The sequence below is a fragment of the Colletes gigas genome, unplaced genomic scaffold (genome assembly GCF_013123115.1).
Source record: "Colletes gigas isolate AHSC1104 unplaced genomic scaffold, ASM1312311v1 Colletes_gigas_Sc00012, whole genome shotgun sequence".
Classification (NCBI taxonomy): domain Eukaryota; kingdom Metazoa; phylum Arthropoda; class Insecta; order Hymenoptera; family Colletidae; genus Colletes; species Colletes gigas.
Window position 1 is genome coordinate 3,937,023 of NW_025106641.1, and position 20,318 is coordinate 3,957,340.

At 35.0% G+C, this 20,318-nt stretch overlaps 5 protein-coding genes across 9 annotated transcripts; 2 read left to right on the forward strand and 3 right to left on the reverse strand.

Annotated features, from left to right (window-relative positions):
- LOC122398706 (centrosomal protein CCDC61-like) lies at positions 1–1,721 on the forward strand. Its single transcript, XM_043398818.1, has 7 exons — positions 1–176; positions 315–397; positions 461–612; positions 775–971; positions 1,034–1,333; positions 1,465–1,542; positions 1,608–1,721. The coding sequence occupies exons 1-7, from the start codon at positions 8–10 to the stop codon at positions 1,682–1,684; spliced, it is 1,056 nt and encodes a 351-aa protein (XP_043254753.1). The 5' UTR covers positions 1–7; the 3' UTR covers positions 1,685–1,721.
- Positions 56–3,417, reverse strand: LOC122398707 (putative OPA3-like protein CG13603). Of its 3 annotated transcripts, none has more exons than XR_006259216.1 (5): positions 3,204–3,417; positions 2,789–2,985; positions 2,048–2,697; positions 1,173–1,358; positions 56–706 (listed from the first exon to the last, which is right to left on the reverse strand). XR_006259216.1 is itself a non-coding variant. In XM_043398819.1 (2 exons), the coding sequence occupies exons 1-2, from the start codon at positions 2,928–2,930 to the stop codon at positions 2,174–2,176; spliced, it is 666 nt and encodes a 221-aa protein (XP_043254754.1). In that variant the 5' UTR covers positions 2,931–3,195; the 3' UTR covers positions 1,827–2,173. The 3 variants fall into 3 exon arrangements, 1 of the variants encoding a protein (XP_043254754.1); XR_006259217.1 differs by lacking the exon at positions 3,204–3,417 and having other exon boundaries at positions 56–338; positions 478–706; positions 2,789–3,195; XM_043398819.1 differs by lacking the exons at positions 56–706; positions 1,173–1,358; positions 3,204–3,417 and having other exon boundaries at positions 1,827–2,697; positions 2,789–3,195.
- On the forward strand, positions 3,183–6,992 carry LOC122398703 (GPI ethanolamine phosphate transferase 1-like). 3 transcript variants are annotated; one of them, XM_043398814.1, is made up of 10 exons: positions 3,183–3,319; positions 3,623–3,687; positions 3,779–4,082; positions 4,167–4,387; positions 4,482–4,704; positions 4,804–5,089; positions 5,165–5,609; positions 5,678–6,011; positions 6,085–6,475; positions 6,547–6,992. In XM_043398814.1, exons 3-10 carry the CDS (start codon positions 3,847–3,849, stop codon positions 6,964–6,966), a joined length of 2,556 nt encoding a protein of 851 aa, XP_043254749.1. In that variant the 5' UTR covers positions 3,183–3,319; positions 3,623–3,687; positions 3,779–3,846; the 3' UTR covers positions 6,967–6,992. The 3 variants fall into 3 exon arrangements, with proteins under 3 accessions (XP_043254749.1, XP_043254748.1, XP_043254750.1); XM_043398813.1 differs by lacking the exon at positions 3,183–3,319 and having other exon boundaries at positions 3,514–3,687; XM_043398815.1 differs by lacking the exon at positions 3,183–3,319 and having other exon boundaries at positions 3,514–3,687; positions 4,569–4,704.
- Positions 6,993–7,189: 197 nt separating this feature from the next.
- Positions 7,190–9,861, reverse strand: LOC122398708 (splicing factor 3B subunit 2). The gene is made up of 3 exons (XM_043398820.1): positions 9,676–9,861; positions 7,396–9,504; positions 7,190–7,332 (listed from the first exon to the last, which is right to left on the reverse strand). The coding sequence occupies exons 1-3, from the start codon at positions 9,697–9,699 to the stop codon at positions 7,264–7,266; spliced, it is 2,202 nt and encodes a 733-aa protein (XP_043254755.1). The 5' UTR covers positions 9,700–9,861; the 3' UTR covers positions 7,190–7,263.
- A 1,086-nt stretch (positions 9,862–10,947) lies between these two features.
- LOC122399248 (metastasis-associated protein MTA3) lies at positions 10,948–20,169 on the reverse strand. The gene is made up of 13 exons (XM_043399796.1): positions 19,494–20,169; positions 18,453–18,520; positions 18,091–18,184; positions 15,727–15,909; positions 14,148–14,399; positions 13,792–14,063; positions 13,516–13,704; positions 13,005–13,427; positions 12,306–12,906; positions 12,082–12,229; positions 11,968–11,999; positions 11,525–11,783; positions 10,948–11,443 (listed from the first exon to the last, which is right to left on the reverse strand). Exons 1-13 carry the CDS (start codon positions 19,606–19,608, stop codon positions 11,305–11,307), a joined length of 2,775 nt encoding a protein of 924 aa, XP_043255731.1. The 5' UTR covers positions 19,609–20,169; the 3' UTR covers positions 10,948–11,304.
- Positions 20,170–20,318: the final 149 nt, after the last annotated feature.

The window sequence follows — 20,318 nt, forward strand, 5'->3', positions numbered from 1 at the left end:
TTTAAGTATGAATGAAGTTGGTCCATCTTTAGTGACAACTTACGTTTTTAAAAGTGGTAAAGAATACGTTGTAAAGATAAAAGTCACTGCTTTTAAGGAATACCAGCGAAATTTGGAGGTGACCGTTACTGACAAATATACTGGCGAGAATTGGCAGTCCTCATACGACGCTGCATGTTCGTTCTTTAACTTTTTTACCCGTCGTAATTAATGCATATTATTTTAGGGTTATGTTAATTTTCGTTATTTAACTTTTATCTTTCTCTATACGTTTATATTGAGCTGTTAACGATACGTTTTATGAACTTTTCAAGATGTTGAGAACTTAACTCACAAAACTGGAAATTACAAGCATTTTGATGTATTCGTGGCTATGCTGCAATCTGGATTGTTAAAAGTATAATTTACGACTCGAATCTTTAAACAAAGTAAACGAAATTTAAAAAGAAGTTAATTGCAGACGAGTGAATCTATTACCTTGGACCTTCTCACATTTGAAGATTTAGAATTGTTACGTGCACGTAGGCTTGAACGTAATTCGTGTTCAAGTTTCGGTAACGCAACAAACAATCGTAGATACCTTATATTAACGTATACAGTAGAATTTGATAGGTAAGTATAACGCAACAGATTTTGTAAAATCGTAGCATAAGAAATCTGTTAAATATCTCTTTATCACACACATATATGTATTCAAAATAAAAACCTGTAAAAAATAAAATTTCTCTGAAAAAAATTAAATACTTGCTAATAATATAACAACCCCCCCTTAAGAATCCATTATCCATTACCGCTGGAATATTGTGGTTTACCTGACCCAGTGATATTACAATGTACCATTAGAAGATTACAAGCTGAAATTGAAAAATTACAATCGACGGGAGCGAATAAAAATCTACAAAGACGCATAGAGCAACTTACAACCACAAATCAAAGACTTGTTCAAGAGAATCAGAAACTTACAAATGGAGGTACAACTATACAAATGTATAATTTCTTATGCGTAAATTTTTCAAGTAATTTTTACATTTAGGAAAGAATTTAAAAGTTTTACTGGGGTCGATTAAATCGCTAGAAAACAATGTCGCTAAAGAGCGTGCATTTTTTCGAACACAAATACAAAAGCTTAAAGCTGAGAATGCAGCTCTGTTGTTAAAACTTAAAGAATTTACTGAATCTGCTGGCAGAAAACCTGGAGATGGTAGCCCGTCGTTAAAACGTTATAACCGTTCCTCTTCTACAAGATCGAATTATTCGAATGGTAGACAAAGCAGAAGTCGATCTTCTTCCATTTCTAGTCACGTTAAAACTTCGAAATCTAGTTTATCGCCAGGTATTCGTAAATGTTAGAATATATCCTGCAAAACAAAATTCTACTGTAAAAATTTTTCCATGAAATTACTTGTACACTTTAGCTATTATCTTGTTCGAATCAATATTGATTTGTCGTATCGATATTTATAGGCAGTTCAATGGAATCACTTAGAATTCGCAGATCTCCTTGTCGAAATATAAAAAAGTATAACAAAACAAAGGATTCAAGTTAGTATTCTGAACAGTAAAGAGTATTGCATTCTTATTCACAAAATAAAAAATGTTTGTTATAGAACTTGACCTTGAAAATTTGGAATCAAGAATTCACACATTGCAGAAAATGTTAAAAGAAGGAATGAATTTAAATTAAGAGGATGAATAAATCGGAAGTTTGTTCTATAAACACGCATTAGCTAATATATATTAAAACAATTACTGTTATTATTAATATTGCCATTATTATTATACATTTTATATATAATACAATTGAGATGATATTTTAAGTAGACTGGCAGAGCTATAAACAAAATAAACAGGTATTTGGATGGTTATTCAAAATGACATGACTAAAAAACATTTGTACATGTGAATAAATTTTTCTAAAATTATATATCTACTTCCGAGGGTGATCGATGATTAAAAAAGAGATTATATATGTAAAGAATGTATAATAAACACAGAATACCGCATATTCTCAATAATAGCATATGAAAATTGCTGCATGTGTCCTTACCCTTACTTATGTACAAAGTCTTGCACTGTATGTATTAAGGAAAATATTTTTTATGTACACTGCAGCATTATAAATATTAATAATGTTATGTCCGCTCTATCGTATTTACTAATAAAATAATTTAAGTTAACTGAGTTTATCTGCTTTGACGTCATGTTGGTAATATATTATAGCACGTTCGACCAGCGACTGATTTCCATTTTCTCTATTGCGCTGTTCTATATTTGTTTCCATATTCATATCTGTACCAAGTATTTTATCCGTGTGAAGTTTCTCTTTCTGTTCATTTAACTCTGTTACTATCGGGTTGGTAGGCAATTTATGTTTTGTTTGTTTAGATAATGATTTAATAGCTTCTAGTAGATATTGAATTTCAGCCTCTTGTTGAGATGTAATTTTATTTAAATTCTCAATGTCATTTGTAAACTTTTCTATCTGTACAAGACGTATTTCTTCTTTTTTTGTTTCCTTTGCTACTTGGCGATTGTATTCCAATATTAGACAACCGCCGGCGACGCTAAATATAATAACCTCACCTATCAAATTTGCTCCTAACTCTATTGCCATAGCTTCGTTCAATTTTGCAACTTTGGTAGGCTTACCAAGGTTCATTATATACATTTTAGTTTTTACCTCTGCCCAATGATAAACTGCAATTAAATTATGACAATACAAGATGTGGACACAATGCATTGATATTTATAATTAACAATTACATCATGATAAAACATTTTTACTTACATTGTGCAGGAGGTATGATAATGTAGTTTCTAAATACAGGATGATTTTTTGCTTGATTAACTAGAAACTTTGCTAAAGGTTTACTGATTTGTTTAACAAACAATACTCCCAATTTAAGGGCCGGAAAGACACCCACTACCATTTTCTCTTTCAATTTTTACAGCAGCTTAACGAACCACGTTTAATCTAGCTGAAACCTAAAAATTATGATGTGTATGAAGCAACATTGTAATGCATTTGAAATGTGTTACAATTATAGACGATTTTCTAGTAAACATATCAATCGTTTCCGTTTTACATTCTACTCGTATTTATATATTAAATATTACGAATACGATATTAATATAGATTGTCTTTGCATTGAATGTCATGACGAAAAGTACTCAATTTCATGCTGTATTGAAAACCACATTACCTCACTACTGAAATTACTTCAGAGTATAGCAGACGACCATAATGACTGACAAGGATCGTATGATATATACTATTCGTACGACATATTATACTTTCTGTAGTATAAATGAATCTGATGTATGTACACGTAATTTTATCTTACAAAAATTGTTATATATTTTTAAATATCATTCAAATTCACGTTTAAAAAGTTACAAAGCATCAGTTATTTAACCATGATTTGATAGTAGCCAACTTCATGCATATTGATAAAATTTCGTAGAAATGGTATTTACATATGGATATGTATCTTTACGATTGTAGTTAATTGTTTAAATTTTTGAAAGATCATAAGTAAAATATTTCCTCTTATTAAATCTAAATTGATGGTACATCGAAGCTTTGTCTTTCACTATATCAAACTCCTGCAAATATTTACAGAATCACTTTGTTAACTGAATGATTTCTCTACGAATTTAAAAATTCAATAAAAAATTATCGAATAGGTAAGAAATTTACACAAAATGTAGAATAATTGAAATAGCGCTTGAAATGGTAAGAAATTAATAATCACATAGTTTGTTCGATTGGAAACAGGTATTTCAAGATGCTAATTTAACAGGTTTAGTAATTAGAAAAAAGAAACTAAATATTTGATTGAAACAATGCCTGATAAAAAAAACAATAATACAAATGTTAATTATGCATTTGTAATATGGGGCTTCGCAATGCATTTGATGTTGTTGTGGGGTGTACTAGACGTGAATTTTCATTCCCCCATTATACAAGAATTACCAAATGTACCAGTTTTAAAAAATGCACCGGCAAAGAGATTGGTTTTGTTCGTGGCAGATGGTTTAAGATTTAGAACCTTCATTGAATCACCGCCAAAATTTCTTAAGTAATCAACTTAATAATCTTATTATTTCGTTATGATTAAATTCATAATTTGCTGTTAAATATAATAATATGATTTTGATTGTAGACACGTAATGACATATGAAGGTGTATGGGGTGTATCTCATACACGATTGCCCACAGAATCTAGACCAGGTATCGTTGCAATTTGTGCAGGATTATACGAAGATCCTAGCGCTATTTTTAAAGGGTGGAAAGAAAATCCTGTTGATTTTGATTCTGTTTTCAATCAAAGTCACCTTTCATGGGCATGGGGAAGCCCTGATATTATACCCATGTTTACAAAAGGTATAACAAATACATTATTTAGCTTCAGTTAATAGAATATTTCAGAAAATTGTCATACGATAGATTTAATTCTTTATTTGATATTTCCCAAAAGTAAATGCAAAAGGAAACATACACGGGGATAGCTATCCTCACGAATGGCAAGACTTTGATATAATACAAGGTAAAATTTGGCGCTTAGATTCATGGGTATTCGAGAAGTACCTAACTTGGCTACGGGAAGATGCTCCAAATATGAAAAATGTAGAGCGTATAATTTTTTTCCTTCACCTTCTTGGTTGCGACACTACAGGACATACTGCCAAACCCTATTCTAGGTATTTAAAATTGATCAATTGAGATTTTTAATACAAGTACTGTCCTATGGTGTTAATAAAACTATGATGTTATTAGCTTCAAATTAAATTTAAATACAGAGAATACGTCGATAACATGAATTATGTTGATCATAAAATAGAAGAAGTTGTACAAATGACAGAGAATTTTTTTGGTGATAATGCTACTGCATACGTTTTTACAACTGATCATGGAATGACTGATTGGGGATCGCATGGAAGTGGTTCCACAGATGAAACAGAAACGCCATTAATTGTTTGGGGTGCAGGAATTAATGCATCAAACTCTCGTCGAGACGTAGAACAAGTAGACATTACACCATTGATATCAACTTTAATTGGTATTCCTATCCCCAGTAATAGTGAAGTATATATAAATATAATATTGGTGTAGTTACATACCGGTCTGTTTTTCAAACATCTACAAACACATTTTTTTCAGGGTGTTTTGCCATGGCAGTATTTAAGCGATACTGGTTTTAAATACATAAATCACGCTTTATTAAATAATTTAAAACAGTTAACATATCAAGTAAAAGCAAATCGTGAAATGAATTGCGTAGACAATAGATTCACTGACTGGAGAGAGATGGAATTGGATTACAAAATTTCTACATTAGATAAATATCTTGAAGGGAAAAACTCGAGAGAAAATTTAAATGACATAGTTGATACAATTAAAATAGCCAAAGAATCATTATCATACTTCCGGCAATACCAAAGATCGTGGTTTTTAATGTATTTGTCTATAATGTGGCTAGGATGGATAATACTGTTATTTTTTAAAATAGCTGGAACTAAGCGTCGTGCTATCAATCACATTATTTTATTAGTAGCAGATATTGCATTCGCATGTATACTAGTTACAATATTTATTATGCATAAAGGTACAGTATGTCGTGACTATATACAATTGTTTGGAAAAGTATATCTAACTTTTATGCAAATAAAATAGTTTCAGGGTGCAGAAATTTGAGATTACCTTGTTATACATCTTTGGCTGTAATCTCTTTTTGGTTTGCTGTTCGATGTATAATTATGTACTCGGTAAAATTAAGAATTAAAAATGATAAATTTCCTTGGGCAGAGGTCATAGGAATTATTTTGTTATTAACAACAATTTTTATGGGACTAATATACAGACCTACCCTTAGTGCAGGAATGTTATGTACGGCTTTTATTCAAAAGTTAATATCAAAAAACGCTCGGAATTTTTATTGGACAGCGTTATCTCTAGTTGTTTTTCCATTATTACCTGTTGTAGAACCATCACCTAGAGTTTATATCGTGTAAGTTGAAACTGATGTTGAACAACTATATTTTTTTAAAAATAAATTTAATTTAAAATGTTTTTTTTTTCAGACTTCTCAGTATATGCATTGTAACAGTAATAGTCGCATTAAAAATTCGATCAAAGTTCAGGAAAGCAGTAGAAATTTTTCGACTAATCGTTACAGGGGCGACATACCTAAAATTTATAGATGGTCGAAATTGGATGTCATGGGCGATTTTATTGACAACGCCACTGCACATTTGTACTTATCCTATAGAATCAAAGGAAAGAATGCAAGCAGTCATATTGGGTCTTTTCTGTCCACTTGTTTTATTATCAGCATCATATGAGCCCTTCTTCTTCATATTTCTTGCGCTACATTTATCTTGTTGGCCACGATCTAATGAGTTTTCTAGTCAAAGTTACCAAAGGACTAAAAATCTTCTGACGGTGGACGAATTATTGAAAGCTGTAATCTTTGTATCCTTTTTCACTACTACGTTTTCCGAAACAATGTATTAATATTATATGTCCTAAACAATTAATTATAGATGTTATATACGTTGCTGTGTTTCTTTGGAACTGGCAATATGGCAAGTATTAGTTCGTTTGATCCATCTTGGACTCGTCATTTTGTAACAGTCTTTTCACCATTTACAATGTTTTCATTGATATTGCTAAAAATTAGCATTCCTTTAATGCTAATTGGGTGCGCATGCCACGTACACGGATCTTCAAATATTTTTCTAGCGGTACTTTTATTCGGAGACTGTTTATCATTGCCGCTTGCGTACTGTGTTAGTCCTCAAGGAAGTTGGTTGGATATTGGTAGTGCCATCAGTAGATTCATAATCATGATATGTCTTCCATGTCTTTTATTATTACTGTATTATCTTTCATACCCTCTTATGATATTTATTCCAAATAAATTCAAGTTTCACATGGTTTTAGAAAAAACACATATTGTATAAAAAATACAAAATTATGTATGAAATCCAATAATGTTATTTTGAATAAAAGTAAGCAAATAATACTTCTTACCTTTTTTTTAAAAATTAATATATATGTATACTCCTACTATATTACATTACGGTATGAAACAAAATTTAATACATATTTTAAACTACCAAGTCTAAAATAATATGGTACTTTGATGATAATGATCCATTATGTAAGCAATCTCGAATATGGAATATTGACGCAATAATATAATTTTTGTTAGTCTCAAATAAGTAACTTTATTTATGTAATGCTTCAGTTTATTATATTTAAAATTTAAATTCTTTATATTTTTTAGAAGTTTTTGAATCTTGACCTTGTTGACGTTTACGTTTACTCTGTAAAAATAAATTAATGCAATGGATATGTTAACTGACACGTTCAATACACAATATACTTACTTTTTGTCGTTGTACATGATCCTGGAGCATGTCCGATAAGTCTTCTCTTCTTAAATGAGCTTGCCGCGATCGCATAGTTTCCTCGTACCGGGACGCCATTGCCTCAGAGTCTAGATCCAACTCGCTTGGATCTAACGCCAATTCGACCGCCCCGTCTTTCTCTGTTCTTCCATCAGATGCTGTTCCACTTACACCACGACGCGCAGCAATTACAGACGGAGGTGCTTGACCTCCCGCTGCACCTGTCATATCGTATACATGAGTACTACCCATCATGCTTGCTCCAAGTCCTTCTGTTCGTCGTTCTTGCAAAACTGTGTACAGAGCAGGCGTATCCCCTCCTTCCATTTCACTTTCAATTTTCTTCTTTCTTAATTCTATTGTCTCTGGAGTTTCCAGTCCCGCAGGAATTGAGGTGATTCCACTTGGAGTTATCAAGCCTTCTGCGCCAGGTGTAACCAAACCGCTTGCATCTCCATCTCCATCTTTTCCTTCTCCTTCACCTTCGCCGCCTTCTTCTGCATCTTCGTCTTCATCTTCATCCCCAGAAGATTCTGATTCAGGTTCACCCCACATACCTCTATCAATTTCTTCGTCCATAGCATCTCCACCTGGTGTACGAGATATACCAAATACATCTCCGTACAATGGTCTTCCAGTTTCATCCACAGGAGGTTTTCCCCATCCGCCAGCATGATAACCAAATGCGCATCCTTCTGGGATTGGTGCATTCAAACCAGGTATCTTTAAATTGGGATAACTTGGCGGCGGTCCGTAACGTTGCATGGCAATTAACCACGGCGGCGGTACCTTGTGACAATTAGGCCCTACTGGCATACCAAGGGCAGTACGTAATTCGTCGGACAATTCTCCAGGTTTTTTTTCCTTCAAGCGCGTTTCAAATTCTTTGCCCTCGTAATACAGATCACCGTGAATGGTCATGCGAGGTTTAGTTTGCCACTTAAAGAATGCATCGTGCAATTTCTGATAGTCAATATCTATTTTACCAAGCTTGGGTCTTGCTCTCTCCCGCATCTTAGCTTTCAATGTGCGTGTATCGTCCCGTTCTTGGAGACTTGCCCTCATTTCTGTGATACCTGTGCGTTTTATGAAATCTGGTAAATCGAAAGGAGGCTTTTCTATACCGCGTTTGCCCTGTAAATATTTCCTTTTAAAGCACCAATGCCTCGGTACAGGTACTGTATTACGATGGGCTTTCAGTTGGACAAGAAGTTTTGGATCCCTAGCAGTAACATCATGCATTTCCACTACATCAGGGCGTCCTACAAGCTGTTTCAATTCTGCAACGCTTAAGCGTGTTAATCTCTTCAATTTTCTTTTGGAGAGACGCGGAGCGCCGTTCTCTCCGGTTCCCTGCTGTTGCTGCTGTTGATTCCCATCATCGTCAAAATCGTCCAACGGTGGTACTTTGCTGGGTACAGTTCCAGTTGTTTGCAAATTTATCACCGGTGGATACTGACCTATCGGTTCTCCTTTGTCTGCTTCCGTAAGTTTAGGTTCAGGTTCAGTTAATTTAAATGCTTCGAAAATTCTAGCAAATTGACGATACATTGGTTCCAATTCATTAACACTCGGAATTTCTTGAATGTACTCAATTTCTGGCAAATCCTTAGGTTTTGCATTTTCTATATTATCCTTTTTATTCTCCGTTTCTTTTCCCACATTATGCTTCTTCCTCTTTTTCTTTTTCTTCTTTTTGATTTTAGTCATCTTTGTGTCTGTCTTTTCTGCCGTTGTTTCAGGTTCGATTATAACATCATCTAACTGAGACACGTCTTCTCCCATAGCTTCATGATTAGGCGATTTCCCTAAAGAAACTATATCATTAGGATCTGCTCCTACTTCTTTAGCTCTTTCTGTTTTAAAAGCTAGAGCTTGTTCTAAAGCTGCTGGCAATTTCATCGAGTCACTGTCCGTGTCCCGTCCCCCATCATCCGATGAATTCTGATTTTGTAATTCACTTGGTGGACTCACTTTCAAACTCAATAAACTGGGTAACATCTTAGGAGGTTCCAACCCTGGAACTCCATGATTATTATTGGGAGGCATACTCATCATAGGTGGCATCTGATGGGGCATTTGTTGATTCTATGTTCAGAATTAATAAGATGAGGTTAAAATGTAAAACTAAATGATTACAATCTACAATACTATTAACACATACAACTAAATGTATTAAAAATTCATAATTACTTCAATATTACGGGAATTATGATATAAATGGACATTATTCTACTCTTAAATATGAACAAAACTAACCTCAGTTCCGGGCATATTCTCCATGTTATTTTATTCACCATACATTAAACACTTAGCGTGTTAAAATTTTGATTTATCTGTAACTCAAAACGTTTCTTTTATAAGAAACTTCGTGCCCATCAATGTACACATAAACGATGCACCAGACTAAAAACATAAAACATTACTTTGCCTTCGCCACGAACATTGAAGTAAACATAGAAATGATGCATGACGCATTCTAGGTTCTAGAGTATGAACTAAATTACTGAAAAGATTGGAAACTACGTAAGCATTATTCAGAAAGTATTGCAATTTACCAGTTAAATAAAATTATACATTTTCGTTACTGAAAGCAATTAGCCACAATAAAATTTATATTCCCTGTTATAACTTAATTTATAAAACTGGCAACTAATTAGTTACTCGTTAAATAAATATTTAATTTTATACACTAAACTTCTGCCAGATATTTCCGGAATATAAGCATAATCAAATTTTTAATTTTATTTACAATTATTGGAACCATATTTTCGATACTTGACTAAAATACAGATTTTTTAATGAGCTTTTTATATAAATATGGTAATAATCCCACAAATAGTGTTATATATCTAAATATATTAACAATTTAAAACAAATTTTAACTTTTCAAAAATATTTTTTATGACTTCTAATCCCATTAAAATATTTATTAGTATTCCCTATGGCAGTGATTATAAAATATAAAAACTAATGAAGACAAGAAGAAATGTACATTTTTACAATAACTATAAAAAGCCTTATTTTCTTGACAATCAAAGGAACTAGAGTAATGAATGTACGCACATGCAGACATTTTTTATCTAATACCTAATTGTGAAAGGAAATTGGATGAAACGGAAAAAGGACTAGTATGTTCTTCCACTTATGCTTACGTTTATTTATTAATTGTTGCGACGGAAGTCATCAAACTTGAAAATTTAATAAAAATATTCACAATGAGCATTCTTTCTTTCTTTCTCCCGTACGTTCATATTCTTTCTCACCCTCTTTCACACTCTCTTTCGCACTCGTCTCTGTTACGCGCCCGGCCGTAACATTCTTCGTGAGCTGATGCGCATGGTATGGGCCAATTTAACCGACGTAGAACTCGTGTCCAGCACTCGTTGGACACTTGTGTGTTGTCTGGCTATGCATGTATGAATATGTGGTATGATGTATATGTACATTCAATTATTAATAATTATTATTAATAACAACAATAATTAATTAATACGAATAGAAAATCATGTTTCACGGCGAATGACTTGATTTCTTATTTTCATTTTTTCTATTTTTTTTTTTTTAAAGATTCGATGAATGTCCGTTCCAGAGTAATTGCTTTTTCGTCGTTCATACACGTGAAGTATATTTCAGCGATGTCAATGCAATATGCAAATTCGGTTAAGCGAGGCCTTCAGTTTCGGCGAATTACCGTCTCGAAAATTATTGAAAAAATTCCGAACAGTGCTTAGTCCTTGCTCAACGTCAGAGCTGCCAATGACAATACATAAAGCTGGGATATCCTCACTGTGGTCACTCTGGCATTAAAATTACAATAACAGCATGATTCCATCATAGCAAACCGACATCTCATCAGATTGCCTGATTGATTGCATTGTTGACGATTCAATCCAAGATGACGACCATGTCATCACCGCGTACTGCTCTCTGTGAATGAGGAGGATGTAAAGGAGCTGGTAATCTACGCCACGGTTTGCGCGCTGCTCGTCGAAGTTCTACAGATGAAAGTGTTCTTCTAAGTCTTCTATAAAGAGATAATAACACCATAAAACTGTAAGCTTGTAAGATTCTGCATTATACGGCACATAAAATTTAAAGTACTAACTTGGTCTGATCTGAAGCGCGAAAATAAACATCATCAGGCGCGTCCATCCATGAAATAACTTGTTTACGTGCATTACTTCTAGACAATGGAGGGCCATGAGGCAAGGTATGTGGATGAGCAGCTCTTCCATTTAGAGGTGGTGCTAATGGAAGAACAGGAGGCGCAGTGTGTTCCAAAGCGTGCTTTGGATGTAACTGCTGAGAATGATGAGCTCTTTTTGCAGGTGGTCCACCAGGGAGCCCTGCACTTAGGGCAATACCTATTGAAGATAAAAAAAATCTATACGAAATTCAATCGGAAGTGTAAATAATTTCACAATGATATAAGAATTATTAAACCGATGTTGCGCATTCCTATGGAACATACGATAAACTGTACAACTTTATGACTTTGATTATTTGTTTCGTTGTGTACTTAGACTCATAGGCACTGAATTATTTTACCTTCATCCCAATCCACATCAGAGTAGAAGCCAGTAAACAGAGACCACATTCAATACTAGGATTTAAAACTTAACCGTAAATACATTAATGAATACATGATCCTGAGACTTACCATCTGATCCATTGATCTCATCGAATGGAGGTCTTGTGCGCTTTAATATTGTTTGTTGCGTTTGCATACTGGGTTGCGCTTGAGGTGGTGTTACCGGCAACCTATCCACTTCGGATTTATTTGGTACCCTTTCATACAAAAGGCTTCCATCTGCAATTCCATTATTACAAATGCATTAATATGCCTTATATATATAAAGTATTATACTTATTAATCAGTTACATACCCGGCGCTTTTGGCGGTTTAGGGAAAGATACCCGATCAGGCTCTTTTCGTTGTGCCGGTGCTGTAAGAGCTAACCAATCCCAATCACCAGGTTGTCGCGGAGCCGGATGATCGCCTAAACGTGTTGCTATATCAGTCACGCGTGGACGTGGTCGTGGTCGCACAGCACGTGCTAAAATACGTAACTCTGCAGGACTTTTCGATGTTAATTGAGGAGAAGCGCAAAGATGTCGCAGCGGTGCTGCATTTACAGGTTGATGGGGCGCTCGCGCTGCATGGCGTGTACGTAATTGTGCTGCGCATAGTCTTCGTGCAGCACGTGCCAAAGCTGAAGTACGTAAATAAAATGCAGAACGAGTTTTCATCACAGGTCTAGGAGATCCACCACCGCCGCCTCCACTTGCTCCGCTTCCACGTAAATCAACGCCATGAGCACTCGCATAATGACGACTCAGATGCGCTTTGAGCTTGAATTCCTTACCACAAGAAGGAATACTACATCGATGCGGTCTATGAGCACCGCCAATTCCTTTACTTTCCTCGTCTGAGCCTGTACTGCCTTTTTTTCTTTCTAAGTCGACATCGTCAATACGCGATGGGACCTACAGATCCCGTTCAAAAGAAAAGAAAATAATATATCTTCATGAAACAAATAAAACTTGTTTATTCGTTGGTAGATGTATACGGGGTTTAAATGTACCTTAAGACCTCCGTACTTTTTCCAGTACGTCCAACAGGACTGACACAGACGACACTGCATATGTGACGGGCCCCAAGCATACCATTGGGGACTTTGCATAACCTGACAACTTTCACATGGTTTACCACCAACCCCGACCATTAATATACCGGTATTATCGGTCGCCATGTTGCCATTACTATTGCCATTGAGAACACTGGCTGGTTTTCCGTTACTGTTGCTATTACTGTTACCAAGAGGTACAATTGTTGCTGCAGAAGGTGCAGTCGTGGGTGGGTTTGGTTTATTGTAATTTGGTATATAAACCTGTTTTAATTTACTCTCAGCTTCTACAGCTTTTACCCTTTTCTGTTGTACGTATCTATCCGTCGTCTTCCACATATAATAATATTCAATAACATTCTTTAATGTTTTCCATGGTAGCTGAAATACAATGTTCATTGAAATGGAACACCGATAAGTGAAAATAGACGAAACGTTACTTTCTAGATGTTTTTCAACATATACTTACAAAGTCTTGACGAATGTCAGCAAAATCTTTCCCATATTTATCAAGCGCCTCTTCAAAAAGATTTGCTTCGGATGCACTCCATTCTTCCATTTCGTCTCTGCATAATACTGGACCTGTACTAGGCACTAAAGATGACATTGCTTTTGCAACATCGTAATTGTGCCGGTGCAAAGTATCCATTGCATGAAACTACATATATAAACAGAAACAAGTGAAAGTCTTATTCATAGAATAATATAATTTATATGACAATGATAATGATATAATGATGTTTACAAGAGTAATGTCTCTTGATGCAGCTGCTGCAGACATATGTAAAGAGGGCTGCTTAACCGAAGATGAACAATCTAAAGCTCTTGCGAATGTGCCTACGGATCTACTGACAACGAGAAATTGATCGATCTGACGATCTGTTAGCGAATGTCGCGGTGTCCAAACCAATGTTTCTAAATCCTGTAACCTACGAGGATCCGATTCCCTTTCAGCAGGCGTGAGCGGAGATGGCGCTATGCCATCAGCTTGATATCTACTACCTACTCTAATTTCGCCTGTAACATTATATGTTTATTAAAATTAATACATAGACAGAAAAGTAACTGTAGTATCGAAAATGTTCCGATGCGAATAAATACCTTTGTCAGCAAGCAAAGTACGTTGAGCTGGATCAAATACTAAACAATAAAAGAAAGAATCTTCTTTGTTTAAATAGCTTAGTAGAGATTCCGTTTCATTTAACAACGTTACACAGCATTTGCCTCTTATATGTGTTGCCGGCATTGTTTCCACTTGCCGCGATAGAAATAGTTCTCTGTGCTTCATTTGATGACGTTGTTTAGAGCTTAATTCTGTAACTCCTCCAGCGCCCACTACACTTTCTTCCATCCCTGCATGAGAACAATTTGATTTTAATTATATTTCGTTACTATAATATTCATTTCGATGTTAGAAAAAGCATAAATAAAAAAAATGTTTTACTTAGAGGCGAAAAAAGTAAGAGACTAGATACATTAAATACTTGAAAATTTTTTGTAATTTCGTTATTTTGTAATTAACATAATACCGGCAGAAATTTTACTTGTAATGTTAATTAGATATTTTCAACATAAATTTTGTACGCTAATAAAACACTGATATTCTCCCAACGTAGAGATTATCCCTAAAGGCCATTAAACTTGTTCATGCAGTTCTGATCTTTCATTTTTTTTTTTCTTTTCTTTAATATACATAAATTAAATGTAAACGAAACGCAGGAATGTGGCAGAATCAATAAAAACTTATAACACTGAACTAAATATATCAGCAAGAGCGGGCAACAAAAGGAAATGAAAGCAATCTTAAGTGATATATTATCTATTATAACAAAAATGAAATTAATTCGTGGAGGAATGTAAATGGTTTAAAGAAGCCTCAGATTACTAAAGAATTATCATTTTATGCGGCAGGATTTGTTTTGAATGACAGGATGATTGATTAAAGTGAAATTGTTTGAATGAACATACATATGAATTTTATGCGCCAGAAATTGGATAGATCATTACAACGATCTTTTGAAAATAAAATGTATAGACAATGGTAAAAATTATATGAAATAATGAAAATGATTATGATTGAGTATCATCACAAAATGTATGGGTTTATAAAGTTTCATATTTATTGAAAAACAAGTAAACCCCTTCCTACATAACTTAAGAGAAGAGGTCATATTTAAACCCAATTTATTGTCTCTTTGGCCTTACAGTGAATTTAACCTAGGCTTTTGACATTCACCAAGATTACAAAGAAGTTTATAAATCCTGCCGCTAGATCATTAGCCTTACATCATCACCGGCTTCTATTTGAGACTAATGAGACAATTAAAAGGTGCATATTATAGGATACTTACTCATGAATCCCTGTACAATAACCCATATTTTTTAATACAACCAAGTAATTCAAAGAACTCAAGAAAAATATACATTGTCTTCAAGACTACAATGTTTAATACTCATTTCTATCTATTCCATAAATAGAATATTTACATGCATTGACTATTTATAGAGAAGTGTAAATTAAGCATTTAATAACACGTGTTGATAACTAAAGAAAATATTCCATTATTTTTAGCATCATATTAATTAAATTTTTATATATACAGGTTTTTAATAAAATAGAGCATGTACATCACTAGAGATTCATTTGTAAGGGGCACCCTTCAATTGACTGCTCACTCACCATGAGGCTCTTGGGCCTCTGATAGTGGGGCCTTCAGCCAGCCCCCCTTCCCGCCCCCTTTGTTCATCATTTTGGGCCCAATCCCATCTTTACTAGTCATTTCCTTAGTAGTATCTGGAATCTCGAGTTTCTGACTCTGTGTGCTTGCAGGGGAATCTGACCTCTGCTGCTCCGCGCTTGCCACTGCAATTTGTATCATACAACCCACTCTACTATTTCTCATTTTTATTTTATTTTGTTCTTTTTTTTTAATACATGCCATTATATTTTATAATTAAAAAGAACTCGAAACTGTAGATGTATAACATTTTACAAATACATTTACCAATAATTTAATTCATTATAATTTCAGATCATATAATGATATAAACAACAATTTTGATTCTGTCAACCAATTCCAATCGCGTTTCTATTTACAACTGCATTGTACTTTTATGGTTAAAATGTAGAGTATCTACATTATTGCTAACATGGCAATAATATATATACTTGTACTGATAATATTCATACACATGAATTTGCTATGACATTTATTTATCTTTTTCTATTTACATGTTTACAATATATTAAAACATGTATTCATAGAATTATGATAAGCATATGAAAAATAAGAACACAGAGCACAGCATATTGTGCAATGAAATAGTAAATTTGAATTTTTCATTGAAATATGTTTTTGGTTTCTGCAACATTCTCCATCATTTCTCTCTAAGACTGATTACTGCATAATTTATGTAGTATTATAATATTTCTTAAGATAGTATTGATTATGATGATAGGGTCCCAATCAATTTTTCAACGATTTTTGTCTATTTTGTATCGTTATCAATGGAAAAGGAGAAGAAAAAAAAATATCCGATTTTTAGAGTACATCTTTACCGCAACCTTTTTATACGTTCGACGCATAAAAATATCGACTCTCGACAAGACAAAGGTACGTATATTTTTTTCGCGAAATTCAAGGTACAGAAGAGCAAAGTACAGAAATGGTAGAGGAAAGGGAGAACCCGATTCGAAGCAAATACCGGTGGACGGACATAGAGCCACGAGTAGAGAGAAACAGGACGTGAGTGTGTACATTCGTGTACACGTACACATACGGCAGAAAAGAAGAGAAGGGAGGTAAAGAGAAGCGGGGGGGGGAGAGTAAATGCTTAAAACGAAGATGGCTAGTGGGCCCCCACACCATTTTCGTCCAGGCACACACACGTATAGGTGTGCGTTTCTGTTTTCTCTCAGCCCGTTATTCATATACGACTATGTGTACGTGTTATATCGTGTGCGTTCTATCGGTGTTTTTACGAGCCTGTGTCCGAGTACACGTAACACACATACCCAACCAACCCCTGCGTCAGTCATTCATTTAGTTCAGGGTGGCGGGACGCAAGGTGAGGTGGTTTGGGAAACTCGGGTGAGAGAGGTAGAAAGAGGCGGAGGAGGTGGTGGACTAGCGGGTGCACCACCCCCAACCCACCCCCTGCAGATCGATACAACCCCCATTCCACCCCCCAACTTTACTTATTATACATTCTCACCCCCAAATCCCCGCGTCTCATTATCTTTCCCACTGCAAAGGAAAAATCGAGAAAGGTTCAGAGCATACACATATGCACGCATAAATATATACAAAACATATATGATACGTAATACATAAACGTATACGTTCAGATACGTAAAACCGAGCGAACTTTTTACCGAACACGTTATTTTTCTCTATATGAACATATTCAAGCGTGTGTCGCCTTTCACGCGAATACAAGTTATCCTTAGCACCGGGGCCTTCGAACTTCTATTCGAGAATTGTAGATATGTTTGAACGTTGCGAGTAGAAAATAAACTCGTCAAAATTTTATTTTTATCTTCATTCGAGCTGTAACATCTAACATTTTTAAAGAAAGAATACTCACTGTTATAGCCTAGGTACGAACCTATGAATAATAATAAACCGAAACGTAGAATATATTTAGTAAACAGTAAACGGTTTTGCACACGTTGCAAGCCGCGTTTATATCGTACGGCTTCTTTACGAATTTCCAATCGTTAATTACATTACGCGAATGAAGTGTCAAGTTCGTAAAAAATTTACGTACGAAGACGACGACCTTTCGCTCTGTACGAGAGGAACGTTTCAGTTTTCTTCATCTGCGGATGGCTATCGATTTAGCAACATAAATGACATTACTCTCGTATGTTCAATGTATTAATATTAGTATTGAATCGTTTAAACATTACTACCTGATCCAGAAAGTGATCAAAGTATCGGGTTTTCTAAATTTGTGGTAATGTAATGTATCTTAAAAGAACCATGTGAAATAAATAAAGTATGAGAATTATAGTTTGTAGAACAATATAAATTTCACTTACATTGATGTTTATCTGCAAGCATGATTAATGTAGATGGTAAATCCCTCCGCCTAAAGAAGCACATGACTTTAGCTTCAACATTTCCACTTGCCGTCTAAAATAAATTAGATAGATTTATGAATCAAACCCAAAAAATATTTGTTTAAAACTATCATATTTGTGTACAAATATAAATTCTATGAATAACATTAAAATATATAGACAAGATACAATATATAATGATATATTTAGCTCAATAAGGCTTCAATTTCAAATCAGGTAACATTATAACATTTTAATTTACACTAAATACAAAACAACATGGATTACACATTCTCAATGGCCCGATGTAGTTATAAAAAAGAAAAGAAATTATTCCTTACCTTATTTAATTCTTCTATCCTCCTAATCTGGTAAGGAGATGTGGAAGATGTTTCAAAGTATACATAATCTATGAATTAAAAAAACAATATATTTAATGAACTTTTATATGTTTGTATATAAATTTGTTTAATTATATTGAGAATGCAATGTATCAATGATATAAGTAAATGTGTGTATGTATGTATATTGTTCGTACATAAATACACGCGCGCGCGCGCGCAAAAGTATATTTATAATTCAAAAGGAAAATTTGATTTCTATAAATAAATACTATTCCTTCAAAGCAACGTATTTATGTGATATATGTTTATTTATGTATACGTATGTGTGTATATATATTGCATATGAATATGTAAATAATGATATCGCTACTTTGAGAAATACATACGATACGAGAGGGAAAATATTAAAAAATTTCATAAATCACATATTAAAAGCTGGCAAGTATTGAAAAATGAAAATGTAGTATTATTATCGACCAATAATAATAAAAAAGGGAAAATAGCGAAATGTATGAATCACGAACTCTTTCTAATTGTTACTTTTTAATAATTGCTATGCTGCATTACTAAATAAATGTTCGTTTTGTTGTCGATATTATATTGAAGAAACAGAAATATCATTTTATAGAAATGAATGAGACTATGAACCATTGGCGCGTACACGAAAAAATTGTAAATCCAGCTATAAAAATGACTCGAGATCGAAAAGGGAATTAATGTTCGAATATCGAATTTTAATCATTGGGATTCGTCGTGTAAAAAATTAGCATGACCTGGACGAAGGGCGAAAGAGTGGGGTAAGAGGGAGTAGAAGGAAAGCAGACGTACATATAGGACGCTAACAAGAGAGAGCGGGGAGGAAGATGGGAAATCCAAATGAAGAGAGGAAAGTCGAGGGGTCGGAGCGCGGGTAAAACGTAGATACAGGGAACGCCATCGCGATCACCATTTGCAAACATTAATTTCTCGGGTTAATTAAAGCTTGCGCTCGAGACGACGCGTGGCCATCAGCCGGCGGAATGTGTGCGGTTACTTTACCTCCCACCCGGTACATATTGGCCGTCATGTTGCTGGCGTCCTGTGTGGCCCCGAGAGCGAAATTAGCGTTCTCGTGGTTACCGTGGTTCTCGTGGTATTCGGCCGGCATCGGCATGAAGGCTTTGTATCCTCCAACTACGCGAATGTATTAGCCGACACTTCCCACTTGTCCACGGAGTCAACACTTCGCGGTGTCACTCCATCGTGTTTGTTTGTCCCTCGATCGACTAAAAAAAAAGATCGCGCTGGCTATCCTATATCGTGTTTGCACCGACTTGTTCCCGCCTATAATGTGACACTGAACAATCCTCGTGAATGTACACAAGACGCGTGAAAATCCCACACTTGATTCAGCTCACGTGTCCGTTACCGTGACGAACATCGTCAGTGGCCGTTGCACCGTTCATACGGGAACACCGCCATTTTCATTTTCCCAGAGCGGGCTACATATACGACCAGGCAAAACTGCCTGCTCCCCTCTACCGGAGCTGGGTTCACTCGCTTTACTTCAAACCCGCGTGCATTCGAAACACCACTGAGACACACGATCTCGATCTTTACGCGGTTGTTCGTTCGTTTCGGTCGACCGCGAGAACCTACTTTTACGATTTTTCGGTAGAAAACGCGTGATCGGGACGTTACAACCCGGTCAACGAATACCACAAAACAAGGCCACGGGTCGGATACTACCAAGACCTGACGATTGCGCGGTCTTGAGAGCGTCTGCGTTACCCTACCGAGAAGTGGGGATAGCCAGACGGTAGAGTGCCAATTTTTTGGCGCACTCGCGAATCTAACCGCGAAATTTAAATAATTTTTCGTATT